At 40.2% G+C, this 18,230-nt stretch overlaps 2 protein-coding genes across 2 annotated transcripts; both read right to left on the bottom strand.

Moving 5' to 3' along the window:
- Window positions 1-8,332: 8,332 nt before the first annotated feature.
- LOC143619159 (uncharacterized) lies at window positions 8,333-8,779 on the bottom strand. Its single transcript, XM_077091165.1, has one exon. It carries the CDS (start codon window positions 8,777-8,779, stop codon window positions 8,333-8,335), a length of 447 nt encoding a protein of 148 aa, XP_076947280.1.
- A 914-nt stretch (window positions 8,780-9,693) lies between these two features.
- Window positions 9,694-10,197, bottom strand: LOC143619151 (uncharacterized). Its single transcript, XM_077091155.1, has one exon. The coding sequence runs from the start codon at window positions 10,195-10,197 to the stop codon at window positions 9,694-9,696; it is 504 nt and encodes a 167-aa protein (XP_076947270.1).
- Window positions 10,198-18,230: the final 8,033 nt, after the last annotated feature.

The raw sequence follows: 18,230 nt of genomic DNA, 5'->3' as shown, positions 1-18,230 counted from the left end.
TCAACACCTCTTTTATTTTTGAGAAAACCGTAAAATGTTGTTATAACTTCTATTTTCGCCGCCCTTTTTCCACACAACCCATTGGTTATTTGCTTGTTCTCTGGCGATATCTTCCTTTTTGCTCGTTTTTAAATTAAGACATTCCTTTTTGTTTTTGTTTTCCAAAAGGGTTCAAAATAGCTCACCTTATACATTCGTTTCTTTGATCATCAAATCTTTGTAATCTATTTGAAAATTCTTTCGTGAATGTTCTCGTACATCATCGCGTTAGCCTATGTTAATTGTACCTTTTGGTGTCGCTAGGATTATGTATTTCGAAATCGTATGTGGATCACTTGGCTATGTACCTTTAAGATGTAACAATGTTTTTTTCAATTGGCGAAACACGATGATTGGTTCATCATTGAAAAATATCATGGTGAGAATGGACTAACTTCCGGTAGCATTAGTATCACTTTTACTTGGAAAACGCAAGTTCTTTTTTATTTCTAGTTCATTCTTTCTTTTGCCCTTGTTTGGAGGAAGTATGAAGCAACATTCAACGACGTATAACTTGATGCTGAGGAGCTTCATTTTGTTTTCTTAAACGACTTCCTAATTTTTTTGCTCATCTTCTTACCAAACATATTGCTCATGGCCACTAGTGTAACATTCGTTACTTTTCGAACCCGAAAACCTAACGCATTTTAAATTTTCGATTTGGTTATAAATATGTATAAATATATATATGTATATATATATATGTATGTATGTGTATATATATATTATAATGTTCTCAAGTTTTTTTTAATGTGGCATTCATTAATGTTTATTTGAAATTGAATTTTGCATTTGTAATCATTAAACCAACCCGTTTTATCATTTCAATGTATTCTTGTTCATCGTTTATCATTAATATTATATTCCCGATGAGTTATATTTATCGTTCGTTCATTTCCTATTTGTTTAAAGCAATTAACGAAACTCCGACGATTTAAAGTTTATGTTTATTCAATTTTCAAACTTTACGGGTTTAATGCGAAAATATCCAAGTCTACTTCTATATATCTATTAAAGCAATAAGCTTTTATGACAAATGGCATATTCCTATTGGTTAATGTTCCTAACTTCCATAAATATCTAGCCTTCTTATAATTTGTTCCTATTAAAATAATTCAAAATTAAAATCAAATACATTCAATACAAAAACACATAGACCCATTTCAATGTAAGTGGCACGATTTATTTTCATGTATCCATATCACCTGTTCAATTCTCCCCACTCACAAACCCTAATTCTCTTCACAATCTTCACAATCAGCCAATTTTTGTTCCCATTCTTGCTAATCAATCCTTTGTTTGAAGGTAATTTTAAACTACCAAAGATTCTTGATGCTTTAATCGATTTCTGTTAATCATTGGTGATTAGCAAACTATTAATCAATGGTTTGATTAGTTAATATCGTATCCATTTCTGTTATTCGGTTGAAGTTTTAATCGATTTTATTATTTACTTTACAAAATGATTAGTTATAACTTTAATATGTTACTTTGAATCAAGTTTTGTGATTTGAATCTGATATTAAACTTTAATTTTTACTCACATAATCACTCATCTGATTCTTCAGTTGATTAAAAGAATTTTGAAATCAAAATTGATGAACCCCACATAATCATTCATCCTAATCCTATTTTTGCTAAGGTCACGTTTACACAATTCTGATTGATAATTAATGGTGCTTTTAGATAGTCTTAGATCAGGTGACAGATTTAGCAACGGGTTCATTATCAATATTTGATTGGAGCTTTAACCAAGCCTTTGGAAAGCGTATGGTTAGTGTCTTTTATTTCTTTTATTGGGTTGGATTTTATAAAACTTTTTATGGTAATATAAAAGGAGCTACTTCCAAATAGGTATCCTCAAAGATATCTCATTTCTGGCAAACTGCCTCTGATTCTAACTGTCGCCATACCTCACCAACATGGAGCTCTCGGTATTAAATTTATTTTGAGGAGTTTCAACCTACTTGTGAGTGATTATTATGCCATTAGTGCAATCTGCTTAAATGCATATTTTGCTTACATATTAACTAGCCTACATTATATACCATATAGAAATATTACTCTATTTTGATGTCTATTGTTGTGATTTGTTTTGTGTAGAATAAGCTGGATTGAAGACAGTATGCTATTAAGAAGATTAGACAAAATGACAAAAGTAAACCTTTAAATGACAGGATTTTGAGGTGGCGTTTTCTATTTATCATTTGAAAATTATTGTTGGAACCAGCCATTAAGGATTATGGCATGAGCACCGGATATCATGTGATATTTAGGAATATTTTGGTCAATCTTTCTTTGTGCGATATTAATGAGTAGTCCGTCTCCAACAATAGTGAAACTTTTTTAGGCCGAAGTCGAAAAATTATTTAGGCATTAAATTAGTTGAGTAATTGAGTTTAATCATTTGGATATTAATGAGTAGTCCGTCTCCTTATTCGAAAGAATATGTTTAAGGAACTTCGCGTGTTTAGGCATCTGAGTCAGTGCCTCAAGGAATGGAATGTTACGGTGAAGTTGCTTCAAAAGATCGAGGAATTTGGAGTTCAGCTCCTCATCTCTATCTCTATGGAGTCTCCTGGGGTATGGTACTCTAGGTTTGTAGACTCTCGGCGGCTCGCTCGGTAGCTGCTGTCTCTCGGCCTGTGCTGAACTCCCTGGGCTGCTCCTCTGATGCACCTGGGCCGGGGGAGACCCCATCTGAATCTCCTCATCCACCTGCTCCTCTCTATCAACAACTGCAGGCTCCTCGACTACTCTCTCTCTAGACCTCTCCTGAATCACGGGCTCATCTCGTGCCCCTGCACCACTCCTCTTCGTCACAGCTTTCGCGAATCCCTTCGGGTTTTGCTTGGTGTTACTAGGTAGCGTACCCTGCTGCCTCTCGTTCAACTGACTGGCTATCTCTCCCATCTGCCGCTCGAGACTCTGAATCGACGCTCCCTGATTCCTCATGAACTGCTGATGCTCCCGAAACTTCTCCTGGGTCTCCTTATGTCGGGAATCCTCTCGTGTAATAAGTTGTGACAACATCTGCGTCTGCTGCGCCATCATCTCCTCTAAAGTGGGCTTCTTCTCCCCACTGCTCGCTCCTTCTCCCGCATCCTGAAACAGACTCTGATGCTGCTGAAAACCGGACTAATTCCCGCTCCTCCAGTTTGAATTCTGATTGCCTCTCCATCCTGAGTTATACGAATTGAAAGAATTTTGATTTCGGTTTGGATTTCCAATATAGTCTATAGCCTCCTCCTGCGAACTGACTGGGCACTGAACGGTATCATGTCCTCCTTTGCATATCTCGCACAACTTGCTCTTCGTCTGCAAGTCCTTCACAATCTTCGCCAATGCCTCGACCTGTGCTGTAAGAGCGGTGCTCGTGTCCTCCGAATGCATGTCGCATGATATGGAATCGACGGTCTTACCACCTCTGGCGGGTGGTCTCTGGTATCTACTCATAGCTAGCCCATTAAACAGCGCGATGCACTCATCCGGGTCCTTCATCGTCAACAGATTTCCTCCCGCCGCCGTGTCGAGCATATTATGCGTCGCGTACGTCACTCCATTATAAAACTTCTCGACAATTGCCCAATCCTGCAAGCCATGGTTCGAGCACAACGCTAACAGATTTACGCTCCCATGCCTCGTAGAAACTCTTGGTGTCCTCAATCTGAAAAGAATGAATTTGGTTACGCAAACGAGCGGCCTTAGCCGGAGGATCGTATTTCTCAAGAAATTGGGTCTGCGTGGCAGCCCAAGTAGCTATGGAGCCCTGTGGGAGGGATTCGAGCCACAAACTCGCATGATCGACGAGTGAGAATGGATAAACGGGGAGTTTCACGGCGTCTTCGGATACACCGGCAAGATGGAAAGTTCGCAGATACGCGCGATGCGAGTGAGATGATGATGCGGGTTTTCGTCCATGGAACTGAGCAAAATGAGAAATGGCATTCAAAATGTTCGATGGAATCTGCCAGTTCGCGTTAACTCCAATGGTGGGTGGTGTGATGCTGGATCTCGCGCCGGCGTTGGCCGAACGGGCCCGGTCTGCAACTGTCCTCCTCGGTGGTGGATTGTCGCCCATGATCCTATCCCTATCGTCAAATTCAGAAAACGTTGGAGAAGAGGATAAACTACCAACGAATGATGAGGTAGATGATGGTGAAATGGTGCGATGTCTCTCACAAAACTCTCTCTCAGGCTCGGGAAATGATTCAGTGTCGGGTGGTCCATGAGATCGATTATGTCGCATACAACTATACAAATCGATAAAAGAAGCCAAACTATCCTAACAAATAAACAAAACAAAAATAATTACAAGTAGCACACAAGGTAAGTCCTAACTCGAGTCGCTCTCAAAACGCCTAAAACCGTGTCCCCGGCGACGGCGCCAAAAACTTGATGTGTGTCGGATAACCCTCACAACTAAGCTTTAAATATAAAAATGAAAATCCTAAAACAACACACAACCGGTAGGTGTACCGGTCGCAAGTAGTATAGACCTAGGAAGTCCGAGTATCGAACACGATGACACGCAAGGACGCTAATGATCACTAACCCTAGACAAGACCTACCTAAGAATAATATTTAATTGATTTTTGATTTTTAATAAATTAACTAAACTGACTGACAAAAGTTACCAAAAATAGAAAACTTAACGACAAACTGACTGTGTTAACTTCGGATGGAGAAAAAACGTCTACCTAGGTCTGAATCAAACTGTAGGCCTAACAAGTAAAGAGATTGAATGACATCTAGACACCAGTCCCTAAAGATGACACGACTAAGGATCGCTCGGGCTCACTGGATCACCTCTCGGTCTCACTCAATAAACCTTAACTACTCTTAACCGGCTAAAACGACCAAACCGGGAAACAATTGTTAACGTGTTCTAATGTTGACTCACCTCTCGGTCTCACCAACACTCGACCCTAATGGTAATGAATACTACACAACCAAGGATAGAGGAACAATTCAACTTAAACCAAAATAGATCAACTAGTCGCTCAAAACACGTACACCTAACAAGAAACGAACTCGCTCTCATGCAATTCTTAATCTAGCATGCATAGATACTGAGACGACCCTAACTCCCTTATCACCTCTCGGTCTCTAAGGAGGTGTCTAACCACTGTACTTTAACCACAAATTCATGCAACAAAACCCTACGGTTGTTCCTACCACAAACAAACCCTAAACACCAAATCTAGAATCAAACAAGCACCGATCAATCAATACAAAACTAATCAACCAACGCAAGAGGTTTAAGCAATGAATTACCAAAATTTCCAGCCCTTAAACACAACCTATTTCATGTCTAAATCAAACTTTACAATAACAATTAATGTCTATTAATCAAACAATCACTAAAACTCATCAAACACTAGCAATTATCATCATTCCTAGGTAGAACCGACAAGATTAGCCTAGCATTTTATTTGGACAGCCATGATTACTCAATAAAACATCATATAAATCATACCAATCATCTTAACAATCATTCAATGATCAAAAAATATCATAAACAATTCAATCTCTCAAGCAATTGCAAAACAAATTAACAATTGATCATGAAAATAAAGTTTGATGAACAAAGTAATGAATGAAAGGATATGAGATGTTCGGGGCTGCTCGTGGCTGTAAGAACTGATGGTAAATGATCTCGGGGCTTGCTCTTGACTCCTTCTTCCTTCCTTAGCCTTCACAACACAAGAACCCTAGTTGAAAAATATTTTTTCTCTCCTTCTCTCCCTGCTGACCTGCGATCGGACCTGCTGCCAAGGGCAAGGGTTTTTTTATTTTTTGTATGTTATAATATAATGTAAGGAGTGGTCTTTTCCATGATGTAACGGGCCGGGCTTTGAGTTGTTTCTTGAAATCGTATGCATAAAAGGCTCGTAAGCTCCTCGAAAAGTCCATTTCTTCATTCTTTGACCCAAAGCCTACAAGATAAAGATTAATATGTAAAACCTATATAAAATAAGTCAAAATACATAAAATATAATACAATAACATAGATAAAAGGCGCGGAAAATAAGTGTGTTTTACAACACATCAGAATGACAAAACTCACCTTGAATATTAAGCGAGTTAATAAAATATCAAGAATAAACAAAGAGGTCTTCCGATTAACGCGCCAAACGAAATTAATCAACAGGACCTGAAACTTAGCGATATGAAAGTATAAGTAAAAATGAACTTAATGCCGCTGGATGCAATCTAAACGAATGAGTAGAACTTGATTAATGTTAATTTTAACGTTTAAACGAGTCGAGTCTGACCAGAATCCGAACTTCGAGTCGGAAGTTGGGTTTTGATCAGAACCTTGAAAATTTTTATTACGAGAAGAAAAGTCTTATGGACCGATCATTGAATCCAAACAGAAGTATGAGGAAATGATAAGTCAAACAGATTGATTATTTTGCCCTTTATCGGGTTTTAAAGCAATTGACTAGTCAATACCCTTCAATCTCAGAAATTGATTGAAGGTTATTGACTAGGGAATGTTTATGAATGAAAATTCAGTTTACAACTTATCCGGAAAGTGAACGAACAACAAGATATAACGAGTCAAAGTGCCTTAAACTTGCAAAGCCAACTGGCTCTAAACGGTTCTTCAAAAAAACACTAAAAGCCGAGCGAATATGAGATGGGCAGAAGGTATGACGGCTGAGAGGTGTTGCATAGGGTTGGTGTAAAGATTTGTGGTAGGTGTTTAAAGGTTGTTTATATAGGAAAAGCTAAACCAAACTAATTATGGGCTTTTTGCTTGATTAAGTAAGTGAATAAGACTTTTATAATAAAATCACTGAATATAATCATAAAGATTTGATCTTGGTTGTTAAGGAAAAACATTAGACATATAATTCAGTTATGATATGATTCCTTGGTCCTTACTTCTCTCAAGCATGTCGAAAATACGTGATTTTATGTCAAAAACGAGCTTAGGAAAATATATGATTTTTCGCCGTCCAGATGGGGCAGGTTTCATTTTGTGCAATAATTGTCCTTCTAGTTTGGTATTTTGATCATTTTATGAACTTTTTTGTTATGTATAATGAATAAACAATATATAAAATAGGAAGGACTTAAAGTGAACATTAGGAGAACTTAATAACTTATAAATGCAATTTATTATTAATGATTAGGATCCGAAAAATGTTCATACAATGATAAAATGAAATAAATGGATACAATAAAACCCGAAATCCTACAGTATCCCTTACTTTTAGAAATTTCGTCCCGAAATTAGAGAATAGCTGTAGCGAACAGATGAGGATACTTCTACTTCATTTGATCTTCACGTTCCCAAGTAAACTAGCTCCTTGCTTCGATTCCCAACGCACCTTGACTAACGGTATACGACTACGCTTCGTAACTTTATCTTTATGGTCCATGATCTCAACGGGTCTTTCAACGAAATGCATGGTCTCCTCAATACGAACTTCATCGAGAGGTATTTTGAAATTACCCTCGGCAAGACACTTCTTCTAATTCGAAACATGAAATACCGGATGAATATTTGAGAGTTCAGATGGAAGTTCAAGTCTATAAGCAATAGAACCAATACACTCAAAGATTTCAAAAGGACCAACGAAACGGAGAGATAACTTCCCTTTCTTTCCAAATCTCACCACACCTTTCCACGGAGATACTTTGAGTAGAACACGATCACCGACATTAAACTCAAGAGGTTTCCTACGCTTATCCGCATAACTCTTTTGACGACTACGAGCAACAAGTAGATTTTGGCGGATTTGAGCAATACGATCAGTCGTTTCTTGAACTAACTCCGGACCAGTAACTTGAGATTCTCCAACTTCATTCCAACAAATAGATGAAAGACATTTGCGGCCATAAAGAGCTTCGAAAGGTGCCATACCAATACTAGAGTGAAAGCTATTGTTATACGAAAATTCAATGAGTGGTAGATGAATATCCCAATTTCCCCCAAAATTGAGAACACATGAGTGAAGCATGTCTTCTAGAGTTTGAATCGTACACTCAGATTGACCATCAGATTGCGGATGATAAGCGGTACTAAGATTCAAACCAGTTCCCAAAGCGGATTGGAGAGACTTCCAAAAACGAGAAGTGAAACGACCATCTCTATCTGAGATAATGGTTAACGGAGTTCCATGGTGACAAACAATCCTTTCAGCGTAAATATGTGCCAAACGATCAATTGAATACGCTTACTTGATGGGAATGAAATGAGCAGACTTCGTCAAACGATCGATGATTACCCAAATACTATCATGTTGCTTTCGAGTAGAAGGAAGCTTAGTAATAAAGTCTATAGCAATATCTTCCCACTTCCATACAGGAACGGCAGATTGCTCGAGCAAAAAACGGAACGAAGATCGGCATACATTTTATAAGCACTGGGATGTACAGAATATCGTGACTTATGAGCCTTGTCCATTATGAATGTGCAAAGGTCATCACGATCGGGAATCCATAGGCGATTAAGGAAATGAAGTAAACCATTGGGCTTGGTCTCCAATTGAGATTCCGCACCACGTGACATCTCGTCATACATGTTACCTTCGGTGACGGATTCGTGTTGCGCGTTAAAAACCCGCTCTTCGAGATCATTTTGAACAGGGACACAAGTAAGTAACACGGATTTGACTTGTTTCATACGGTTAAGAGCGTCGGCCACGACATTCGCTTTACAGGGTAGGTAGCGAACCTTGCAATCATAATCGCTAAGCAACTCGGCCCAACGACGTTGTCTCATGTTGAGTTCATTTTGATCAAAAATGTGTTGGAGACTCTTATGATCGGTAAATACTAAGCATTTGGTATCATAGAGATAATGTCTCCAAATCTTCAAGGCGAATACGACGGCACCAAGCTCGAGATCATGCGTCGTATAATCCTTTTCATGAACCTTGAGTTGTCTCAAAGCATATGCTATAACCTTGCCTTGTTGCATGAGAAAACAACCTAGGCGTTGGTTAGAAGCACCACAGAATACGATGAAGTCTTCAATACCTTCGGGAAGAGCAAGAATAGGAGCATTGCCAAGCGTGTCCTTAAGAGTTTGAAATGCTTCTTCTTGCTTTGACCCCCACTCTTAAGGTTTACCCTTATGTGTAAAAGCGGTCAGGGGTAATGTAATCTTTGAGAAATTTCAAATAAAACGACAGTAATATCCCGCCAAGCCAAGAAAAGAACGAACTTCGGTGGGAGACGTCGGTGTCTTCCAATTCTTGACGGCTTCAATCTTCGCGGGATCAACATGAATACCCTTGTCGTTGACAATATGGCCCAAAAATTGAACTTCTTTACACTTCGAAAACTTGGCATACAATTGTTCCTTCCGTAGGAGGTCAAGAATAGCATGTAGATGCTCTCTATGATCGTTTTTGGATATTGAGTAGATCAAGATATCATCGATGAAAGTAATTACAAATTTGTCCAAGTAGGGTTTACACAAACGGTTCATGAGGTCCATGAAAACCGTGGGTGAAAGTAATGCCCATTTCGAGTATGGAAAGCATTCTTGGGTATGCCATCTTCATTAACGCGAAGTTGATGATAACCCGAACAGAAATCGATCTTCGAGAAGCAAGCGGCTCATTGAAGTTGATCTAAAAGATCATCGATACGAGGGAGTGGGTAACGATGCTTGACGGTAAGCGTGTTGAGTTAACGATAGTTGATGCAAATGCGAAATGATCCATACTTCTTCTTCACAAATAAAACAGGTGCACCCCAAGGAGAAGAACTCGGGTGAATGAAACCCTTGTCGGAGAGTTCTTGTAGCTGGCTCGAAAGCTCTTGCATTTCGGACGGTGCAAGACGATCGGGTGCTTTAGCACCAGGATTAGCTCCTGGTACGAGATCAATACGAAACTCGACTTGACGAATAGGAGGAAGTCCAACAACGTCATCGGGAAAGACGTTGGGAAAATCGCGCACAATAGGAATATCTTGAATCTTCTTCTTTTCCTTATCTTTCTCCACCACAAGCGCCAAAAAGGCAACGTACTTCTTACGCAAACAATGTTGAGCTTGAAAGCACGACATTAGATTTAACTTAGAAGCAGGCGTACTACCGAATACTTTAAGAATACGACCATCTTGAAGAGGTATACGAAGGAACTTATCAAAACAAGCTACTTCAACGCGGTTCAAACTCAACCAATCCATCCCAACTATGACATCAAAACTCCCCATTTGCATCGGAATAAGATCTATACGGAACTTGACCTTATTAAGAACTATGACACAATCCCGAATAACCGAATCGATAGTAATCAAATTCCCATAAGCTACTTCTACGGTAAAAGGCTTACACAACCTATCCCAAGGCTTATCAATAATGTATGCAAATTCTAACGAAATAAAGCTCTTATCGGCACCGGTATCGAATAACACGGAAGCAGAATGGTTATTATTAGAGAACGTACCATTCACCACATCACTTGAGCTTTGGGCATGATTCACATTCATCATGAAAGCACGACCATTCGAACTTTGAGGGGTTGGTGCAGCTTAATTGGTTGGAGGGACTTGAATAGCAGGGCTAGAGCAGTAGCTGTCGGCAAAGCCATAAGCTGTGGAACTTGAAGAGCATAGGTATGAGGTGCAAAGCTTTGATGGATCGGGGGTTGGTAGGTTTGCACTTGGTAAGCTTGGCTAGTGTAGTACGGCGGGGGAACAACTAGGGCTAAATGAGCATAATACGGTGGAGGCATCACATGGGCTTGATTGGCACGAGCTAGCAACGGGCACATATTGTGGAGATGACTAGGATCTCCACAATTGTAGCAACCACGGGTATTTGGAATACCGTTTTGAGCTTGAGTGTTATTAGCAGCTCTAGGAGTAGTCAGTGGGGTTGTTAAAGAACAGCACGTGCATTTGGAGGTACACGGCAAGTATTAGCAAGGTGCCCATAACGGTTACACAAGGTGAAAAGACGGCAAGCGGTTGATGCGGGATGATGACGGTTACAAATTAAGCACAGAGGGTGCGGTCCATTATACGGCTTCTTGTTGGGTGCATTTTGGTTCAGGGCTTGGTTGTTGGGCTGGTTCATAGCATAGTTTTGGTGTTGGGCCTTGCGTTTTTGGTTGTTGTTCTTTTGCTAACGGTTAGAGTTGTTGTTTCGGGCAGGGCAGGCTTAGGATCGTCTTTGGCATCAATAGAGGATTCTGCTTTACTCTTCTCAGCGGCAGGCTTAGAGTCTTTTTGGGATAGGGTACCATCACAATCATGATCATCAGCTGTTGGTGCATAGTGTCAGTAGTTCATAATCTAGTGTCTGTAATCGAGTCTGTAATGTTTAATTATGTTTTGTATGTTTAAGCGAAGTTACTGACAAGTTCGCTTAACAGGCGAACTTGTTAGTCAAGCGAAGTTATGGACAACTTCGCCTGAACATGCCAGGCGAAGTTGTCGTGTATTTATATACCAGCTTACGGCTTAGTTTATAGTTAGTTGTTTAAGTTCGTTTCAGTAGTTCGAGTTCATTGTAACGTGAGGACGAGAGTCTGTAACAGTGATATTACGTCACGTGTTTGAGTTATAATATATAACGTGTGTTCGTTTATTCGTGTGTTTGTTTGGTTTGTGTTCTATACTCGTAACGATCTACGCAGGGATTCCGCACCTGAGTAGACCGATATATCTCGTGCGATCCGTCCAGGGAACCCACAATTGGTATCAGAGCTTTTGCTCGATTGTGTGGTTCGGGATATTCACGCGGGTATAGAAATCTTCCCGTTTCGACTATTCGCGGGACGTGTTTTCTGTGTTTTTGAGTCAATATTACCTCCTACCATCGTGTTCAAGCCTTTGCACCGTCAAAAACCTTGTAAAATCCAGATTTCAGTCTGCAAAAACGTCCGTGTTCGTCAGGCGAAGTTGCCGTCAGGATACGTAGGGTTTCGGCGAAGATATAAGGTTAAGCGAAGTTATCCACAACTTCGCCTACCTTCTCAAGTTCGCCTAACTCAGCGAAGTTCTCTACAACTCCGCCTACCTCCTAAGTTCGCTTACCTTAAGCGAAGTTAATCATCAGCGAAGTTCTTCAGCGAAGTTAATCAGCGGCGAAGTTAAGGCTTAAGCGAAGTTATCCGTAACTTCGCCTACAGTACTTTTCTGAAAATTTTTTTGATTTTTTCGGGTTTCTTACTTTTCGGGAAAGATGTCGTCGATTAACATCTCTGAGTTAGTGAAGATGGAAGTTGAAGCAGGGTCAGCTACTAAGGCCCCAAGATTGCTGAAGGGAACCGATTTCGTTGCATGGAAGGATCGGTTCATACAATATGTCAAGTACCAGGATGCGAAGATGTAGGTATGCATCCAGGATGGTTATATTCCACCAGTTATGGAGTATGAAGGTCGTGATCAAATAAAAAAATATAGCAAAATGAAAGAAAAAGAGAAAAAGATGTATGAGGCCGAGAGCAAGGCTCATGCTGCTATTACTATGGCTCTTCCACAAGAGATCCTTCATACGTTTAGAAAGTATACGTCAACAAGAGAGCTTTGGGAAGCTCTTGAGAACAGATTTGAAGGGAATGTAGGAATCCGTGCTTCGAAGATAAAATTGCTCAAAACCAAGTTCTCAGTCTTCAAGTATTTGAAGAATGAATCTTTAGATGATATTATCAATCGATATTACCATCTGATGACTGAATTGAGCAACTATTCAATTTCCTACCGAGAAGAAGAAATAGTTGAGAAGCTTCTAGATGCTCTCCCACCAAAATGGGAGATGTACACTGTGCTGATGAGGGAAGACAAAGACTTTCCCACATATGATCTAGAAACGGCAGTCAACAAGCTCAGAACCTTTGAGCTTAACATGGTCAGAAAGGAGACACCTATGGATCAGGTTCAAGATCCAGGTATGTATGGAGCTAAAGTCAACACTAGCTCAGGATCGAAGACTGAATCTGCTGCCTACTACTCGAAGGGAGAGTCGGGTGCAAACTCATCACATGAGGGTCATGTGTCAGTCAACACAAATGGTGATGTTTGCTATGTAGCAGGTGGATCGAGTGGTTCTCAACCCCAGGTAAGCAAGAGTAGTTACTCTCTAAGTATTCCCAGCAACAACTACTCTAAGATGCCTATGAGTGTCAAGTCTGCTGAAGAGCAGTTTGGTCTCTATGCTTCTTTTATTGCTTCCTATGAGAACTACATTCAAGGGAAGGTTGTTGATCCAGCTATGTTGGATGAAGACTATGACCAGATTGATGCTGATGATCTGGAGGAAATGGATCTGCAATGGCAGATGGCCATGATTGTAAGAAGAGTGAAGCGTTTTATGAGGAAGACCGGGAGAAAGTTTGTCGGTGGAAAGCCAGGGTTTGACAAGGCGAAGGTGAGATGCTACAATTGTCAGCAAAACGGTCACTTTGCAAAGGAATGCAGGAATGAGCGTGTGGAACGAAGTCAGGGTAGGTCTCCACAGCAAAGTGAGGGTAGAAAAGATTATAGTGCCATGATGTCCAGAGAAGATGGTGAATACAACTGGAACCTGCTTTCTAAAGAAACTTTTGAGCAGGCAAATTTGGCAAAGGTAGAAACTGAAGAAAGTGAGAAGGTTACCGGAGAGGAAAAAGCTCTTATGGCAGACGTTAATGACCAGCTCTCCGAGGTATGTTCTAAACTTACATGCTCTAAATGTGAAAACTTGTCTGAGCAATTAGCAACTATAACCGATCAGTATGTTAGGTTGGATGCTGAATTTAAAACCTTAAAAGAAGATCATCATTTTACAAAAGCAAGAGAAAATAGCTATAAAGTCAAAATAAAAGCTTGCGAAAAAGATGTTAAAAGTTTAAAAAGAAAACTTGCTGAAAAAATTGAAGTGATTGATTTAAGCTATGAAGTTTTGGAGGAAAAAACCAAACTAATTGCTGATAGAGAAAAACAGATTGCTAATCACCAGGTAAAAGTGGTGGAACTGAATAGAAAACTAGAGCAATTCAGAAATTCCTCTGCTATTCTTGATCACGTTGTTAGTGATCAAGGTTCCTCTGCTAAGAGAGGAGGAATCGGTTATCATGAGGTTCCACCACCTTACAATCACAATTACACTTTTAACCCTAGTGTTCAGAAATCTGTTGACTTTGAGGTTGCTCAGACAGTACCAGTTAAAGTAAGTTGTAAAGAACCAAATGTTAGTAGAGACGAAACAAGTTCGCCTGTTTCAAGTGTTAAAATTTTTGATCCAAGTCCAGTCTCATCGGATTCGGATAAGTCATCCGAGTCTGGTAAGGCAAAAGAGGAGGTGATATTACCCAATGGTGGAGAGAAAGATAAGACGAATAAAAAGAGTACTCCACTAAACCCGTACGTCCCACCATATGTGAGACGAACGGGCGGTAATAAAGCCTCGACATCTAAAACACCGGTTGATAAAAAGGTTGAGCATAGGTGTTGTTTTAGGTGTAATCAATTAGGGCACCTAGTTGCAGATTGCCCTCTGAAGCAGCGATTCAGAGGTGTAAGGCCTACTAAAACTGAGAATAAGCCTAATAGTTATTATCATGCTGCTAAAAATGAAAACCACTTAAAATTCAAAAATGTGACTAATTCAGGTTTTCATAGAAACAAATCTCAGTTTTACACTGTTAATAACCAAACCACAAGCTATAATTCTTTCAATTCACAAAGGTTTGGAAGGCCTAACAATCAATCTTCAAGGAGTTTCCTAATAGGACTTACAGGAATTATCAAGATACTAACTTTGGAAAGCCAAAGTTTGGGATGTATAGATCCAAGACCAATTGGTCTTGGGTCCCTAAATTCTAATCTTTTGCTTTATTGTGCAGGAACAGTTGAACAGGGCTGCCAACAATCTTTGGGTTGTAGATAGCGGCTGTTCCCGGCACATGACAGGTAACAAATACTTGTTACACGATTTAAAACCTGTTCAAGGAGGGAGAGTGAGCTTTGCCGGTGAAAGTGGTGGCAAGATTACAGGAATGGGAACGGTGTCGAACGGAAAGATGACATTGGAGAAAGTTAACTTTGTAGAAGAATTGAAGCACAATCTGCTCAGTGTGTCGCAGATCTGTGATAAGGAGTACACCGTTCATTTTACAAAGAATGAGGCGATTGTGTTGAAACCTGGTTTTCAGATTCCAGAGGAGTGGATTGTGATGAAGGCTCCACGTGAAAGAAATACATATATTATGGATATGAGATCAACTGAAATGGCCACGGCAGAATCATGCCTTATGACAAAAGCGAGTGAATCAGAGTCCGAATTGTGGCATAGGAGAATGGGGCACATTCATCTTCGGAAGATGAACCACATTGTCAGGAATGGACTTGTGCTGGGCGTTCCCTTGAAGAATTTCAATTTTGAAGATAAATGTATAGCGTGCAAGAAGGGAAAGCAGCACAAGAAATCCCATCTCACCAAGAAAGTCAATTCAATTGCCAGTACTCTAGAATTGCTTCACATGGATCTCTTCGGTCCCGTGAATGCAAAAAGTCTAGGAGGTACTTCTTATTGCTTGGTGATCACTGATGACTACTCACGATATTCGTGGGTGTATTTCCTGAAATCAAAAGACGAAACGGCTCAGATGGTGAAGAATTTGATTACCAAAGTTGAGAACGTTATGGATAAAAGGGTTAAGTTCATCAGGAGTGACAATGGAACAGAGTTCAAGAATTTTGAGATGGAGATCTTCTGCCTTCAGAGAGGGATTGAACACCAATACAGCGCTCCGTATACACCGCAACAGAATGGAGTGGCTGAAAGGAAGAACAGAACATTAATTGAAGGAGCCAGAACAATGCTGGCTGATTCAAAGCTTCCTGTGGTGTTTTGGGCTGAAGCTGTTGCTACAGCCTGTTATGTTCTGAATAGAGTCTTAACTGTTAAAAGACTTGGTGAAACGTGTTATGAGCTTATGCATGGGAGAAAGCCCAACTTGAGTGGTCTTGAACCATTCGGGTCCCCTTGTTCGATTTTGAAGACAAATTCTAAATTTGGTGAAGTAGCCGATGAAGGAATCTTAGTCGGTTATGTTTTTGGGACTCCCAACAGACGTGTCTTCAATACATCGACCAGCAAGGTTGAGGTGGTGTGTAACACCGATATCACAAGTTACCAACCGCCAAAACCAAGCAACGGACCTGCTGAGTTTTTCGACTATGTTAAACTTTTTAAGTCTTTTAACATACCGTATTTGGATATTGCTGAAGAAGAAGAGAGAGTTGCTACGAAGATGATCCTTGATGAGGAAGAAAACCTATTACAAAGACAGCTGATCGATAAATGTCAACCTTCCTCATCAAATGCTGTCGATACCCCTGCTGCCTCGACTAAAGAAGAATTTTTCAATCCATTTCACTCTCAGCATGAAACAACCATTGACGAGCTCTCTTCTAACTTGGAAGACAATTTGCATGTCGGTTCTGTTCCGACCACGAGAATTCATAAAGATCACCCTTTGGAGAATGTGATTGGTGATGTGTCCTCCGGTGTACAAACAAGACGTAGCTTGAATGAGCACACCTGTGTTTACACAAGCATCAAGGAGACAGGGATAATCAACGAATGCTTGTACACCTGCTTTATCAGCCAGATTGAACCGAAGAATTATCAAATGGCTCTCAAGGACAGCTCGTGGGTCGAAGCTATGCAAGAAGAGTTGGCTCAATTCAAGAAAATGGAAGTTTGGACTTTTGATGAAAAACCGAAGCATGTGCATGCGATAGGCACAAAATGGGTGTTTAAGTGCAAGAGAGATGAGAAAGGGATTATCATAAGAAACAAGGCGAGGCTAGTCGTTAAAGGTTTTAATCAACAAGAGTGGATTGATTATAATGAAGTGTTCGCTCCTGTCGCAAGGTTGGAAGCCATTAGATTGTTTTTGGCGTTCGCTGCTTATAAGAAGATGAAGGTATTTCAGTTGGATGTGAAGAGTGCGTTTCTGAATGGGAAAGTTGATAAGGTAGTGTATGTTGAGCAACCTCCAGGTTTTCCTGACCCAGACTTTCCTGATCACGTGTACAAGTTAAGCAAGGCATTGTATGGACTACATCAGGCACCTCGTGCCTGGTATTCAACTTTATCAGATTACTTGCTTGAAAATGGGTTTGAAAGAGGGAAAATAGATAGCACATTGTTCTTCAAGAGAGATGGAAGCGACTTCCTGCTGGTGTAAGTCTACGTGGATGACATTATCTTTGCTGCATCTAAAGTCTCCATGTGTCAGGAGTTTGAGGCCGTCATGAAAAAGAGGTTTGAAATGAGTGCTATGGGTGAACTAACTTTCTTTTTAGGATTGCAGGTTGATCAGAAGAAGGATGGGATGTTCATTCATCAGACCAAGTATGTTCATGATGTGCTCAAACGCTTCAAGATGGAGGACAGCACTCCATTCGACACTCCAATCTGCGTCAATCACAAATTGGGTGCTGAGTCAGACGGTGATGCAGATGTGGACCCAACTCAGTATCGGGCTATTATAGGTTCTTTAATGTACTTAACTGCTTCTAGGCCTGATATAATGTTTGCTGTTTGTCTTTGTGCTCGTTTTCAGGAAAACCCAAAGGAATCTCACATGAAGGGTGTGAAGAGGATCTTGTGGTATCTCAAGGGCAAACCGAAGCTGGGGTTGTGGTACCCGAGAGGAGGAGACTTGGAGCTAGTCGTTTACACAGATTCTGATTATGGAGGGTGCAATCAGAGTCGGAAGTCAACAACTGGAGGATGTCAGTTTCTTGGTGGCAGATTGGTGTCGTGGCAGTGCAAGAAGCAGACTTCAGTCGCAATTTCAACCTGTGAAGCAGAATACATGGCAGCATCCAACTGCTGCTCCCAGGTTCTTTGGATTCAACAACAGTTGCGCGACTATGGTCTGAATTTCTTACTTACTCCTATTTGCATTGATAACACAGCTGCTATCTCAGTAACTAACAATCCCGTGAAGCATAGTAAAACTAAACATATTGACATACGTCATCATTTTATACGGGATTGTGCTGAGAAGAAACTGATTGTGCTTGAAAAGGTGGATACGCTTGATAATTTCGCTGATCTTTATACTAAAGCGTTTGACAAAACAAGATTTCAAAACCTTATCGAGCTGAATGGGATGATCAATCCCGAGTAACCATGCTTTTCATGTTCGGTTTAAAAAAAAAAAAAAAAAAAAAAAAAAAAAAAAAAACGTCACTATCGCTTAAAATATGTCGGTTAC

Source organism: Bidens hawaiensis, unplaced genomic scaffold (genome assembly GCF_021521415.1).
Source record: "Bidens hawaiensis isolate Kalapana, Puna unplaced genomic scaffold, B.hawaiensis_p1.1 tig00000284_1, whole genome shotgun sequence".
In the NCBI taxonomy this organism is placed as follows: Eukaryota; Viridiplantae; Streptophyta; class Magnoliopsida; order Asterales; family Asteraceae; genus Bidens; species Bidens hawaiensis.
The sequence above is the reverse complement of the archived record's forward strand: the minus strand, read 5'-3'. Positions and strand labels throughout refer to the sequence as shown.

What these genes read in the sequence shown, in the direction of transcription:
- LOC143619151 (XM_077091155.1), bottom strand. Translation starts at nt 10,197, where the DNA reads ATGGATTGGTTGAGTTTGAACCGCGTTGAAGTAGCTTGTTTTGATAAG.
- LOC143619159 (XM_077091165.1), bottom strand. Translation starts at nt 8,779, where the DNA reads ATGAGACAACGTCGTTGGGCCGAGTTGCTTAGCGATTATGATTGCAAG.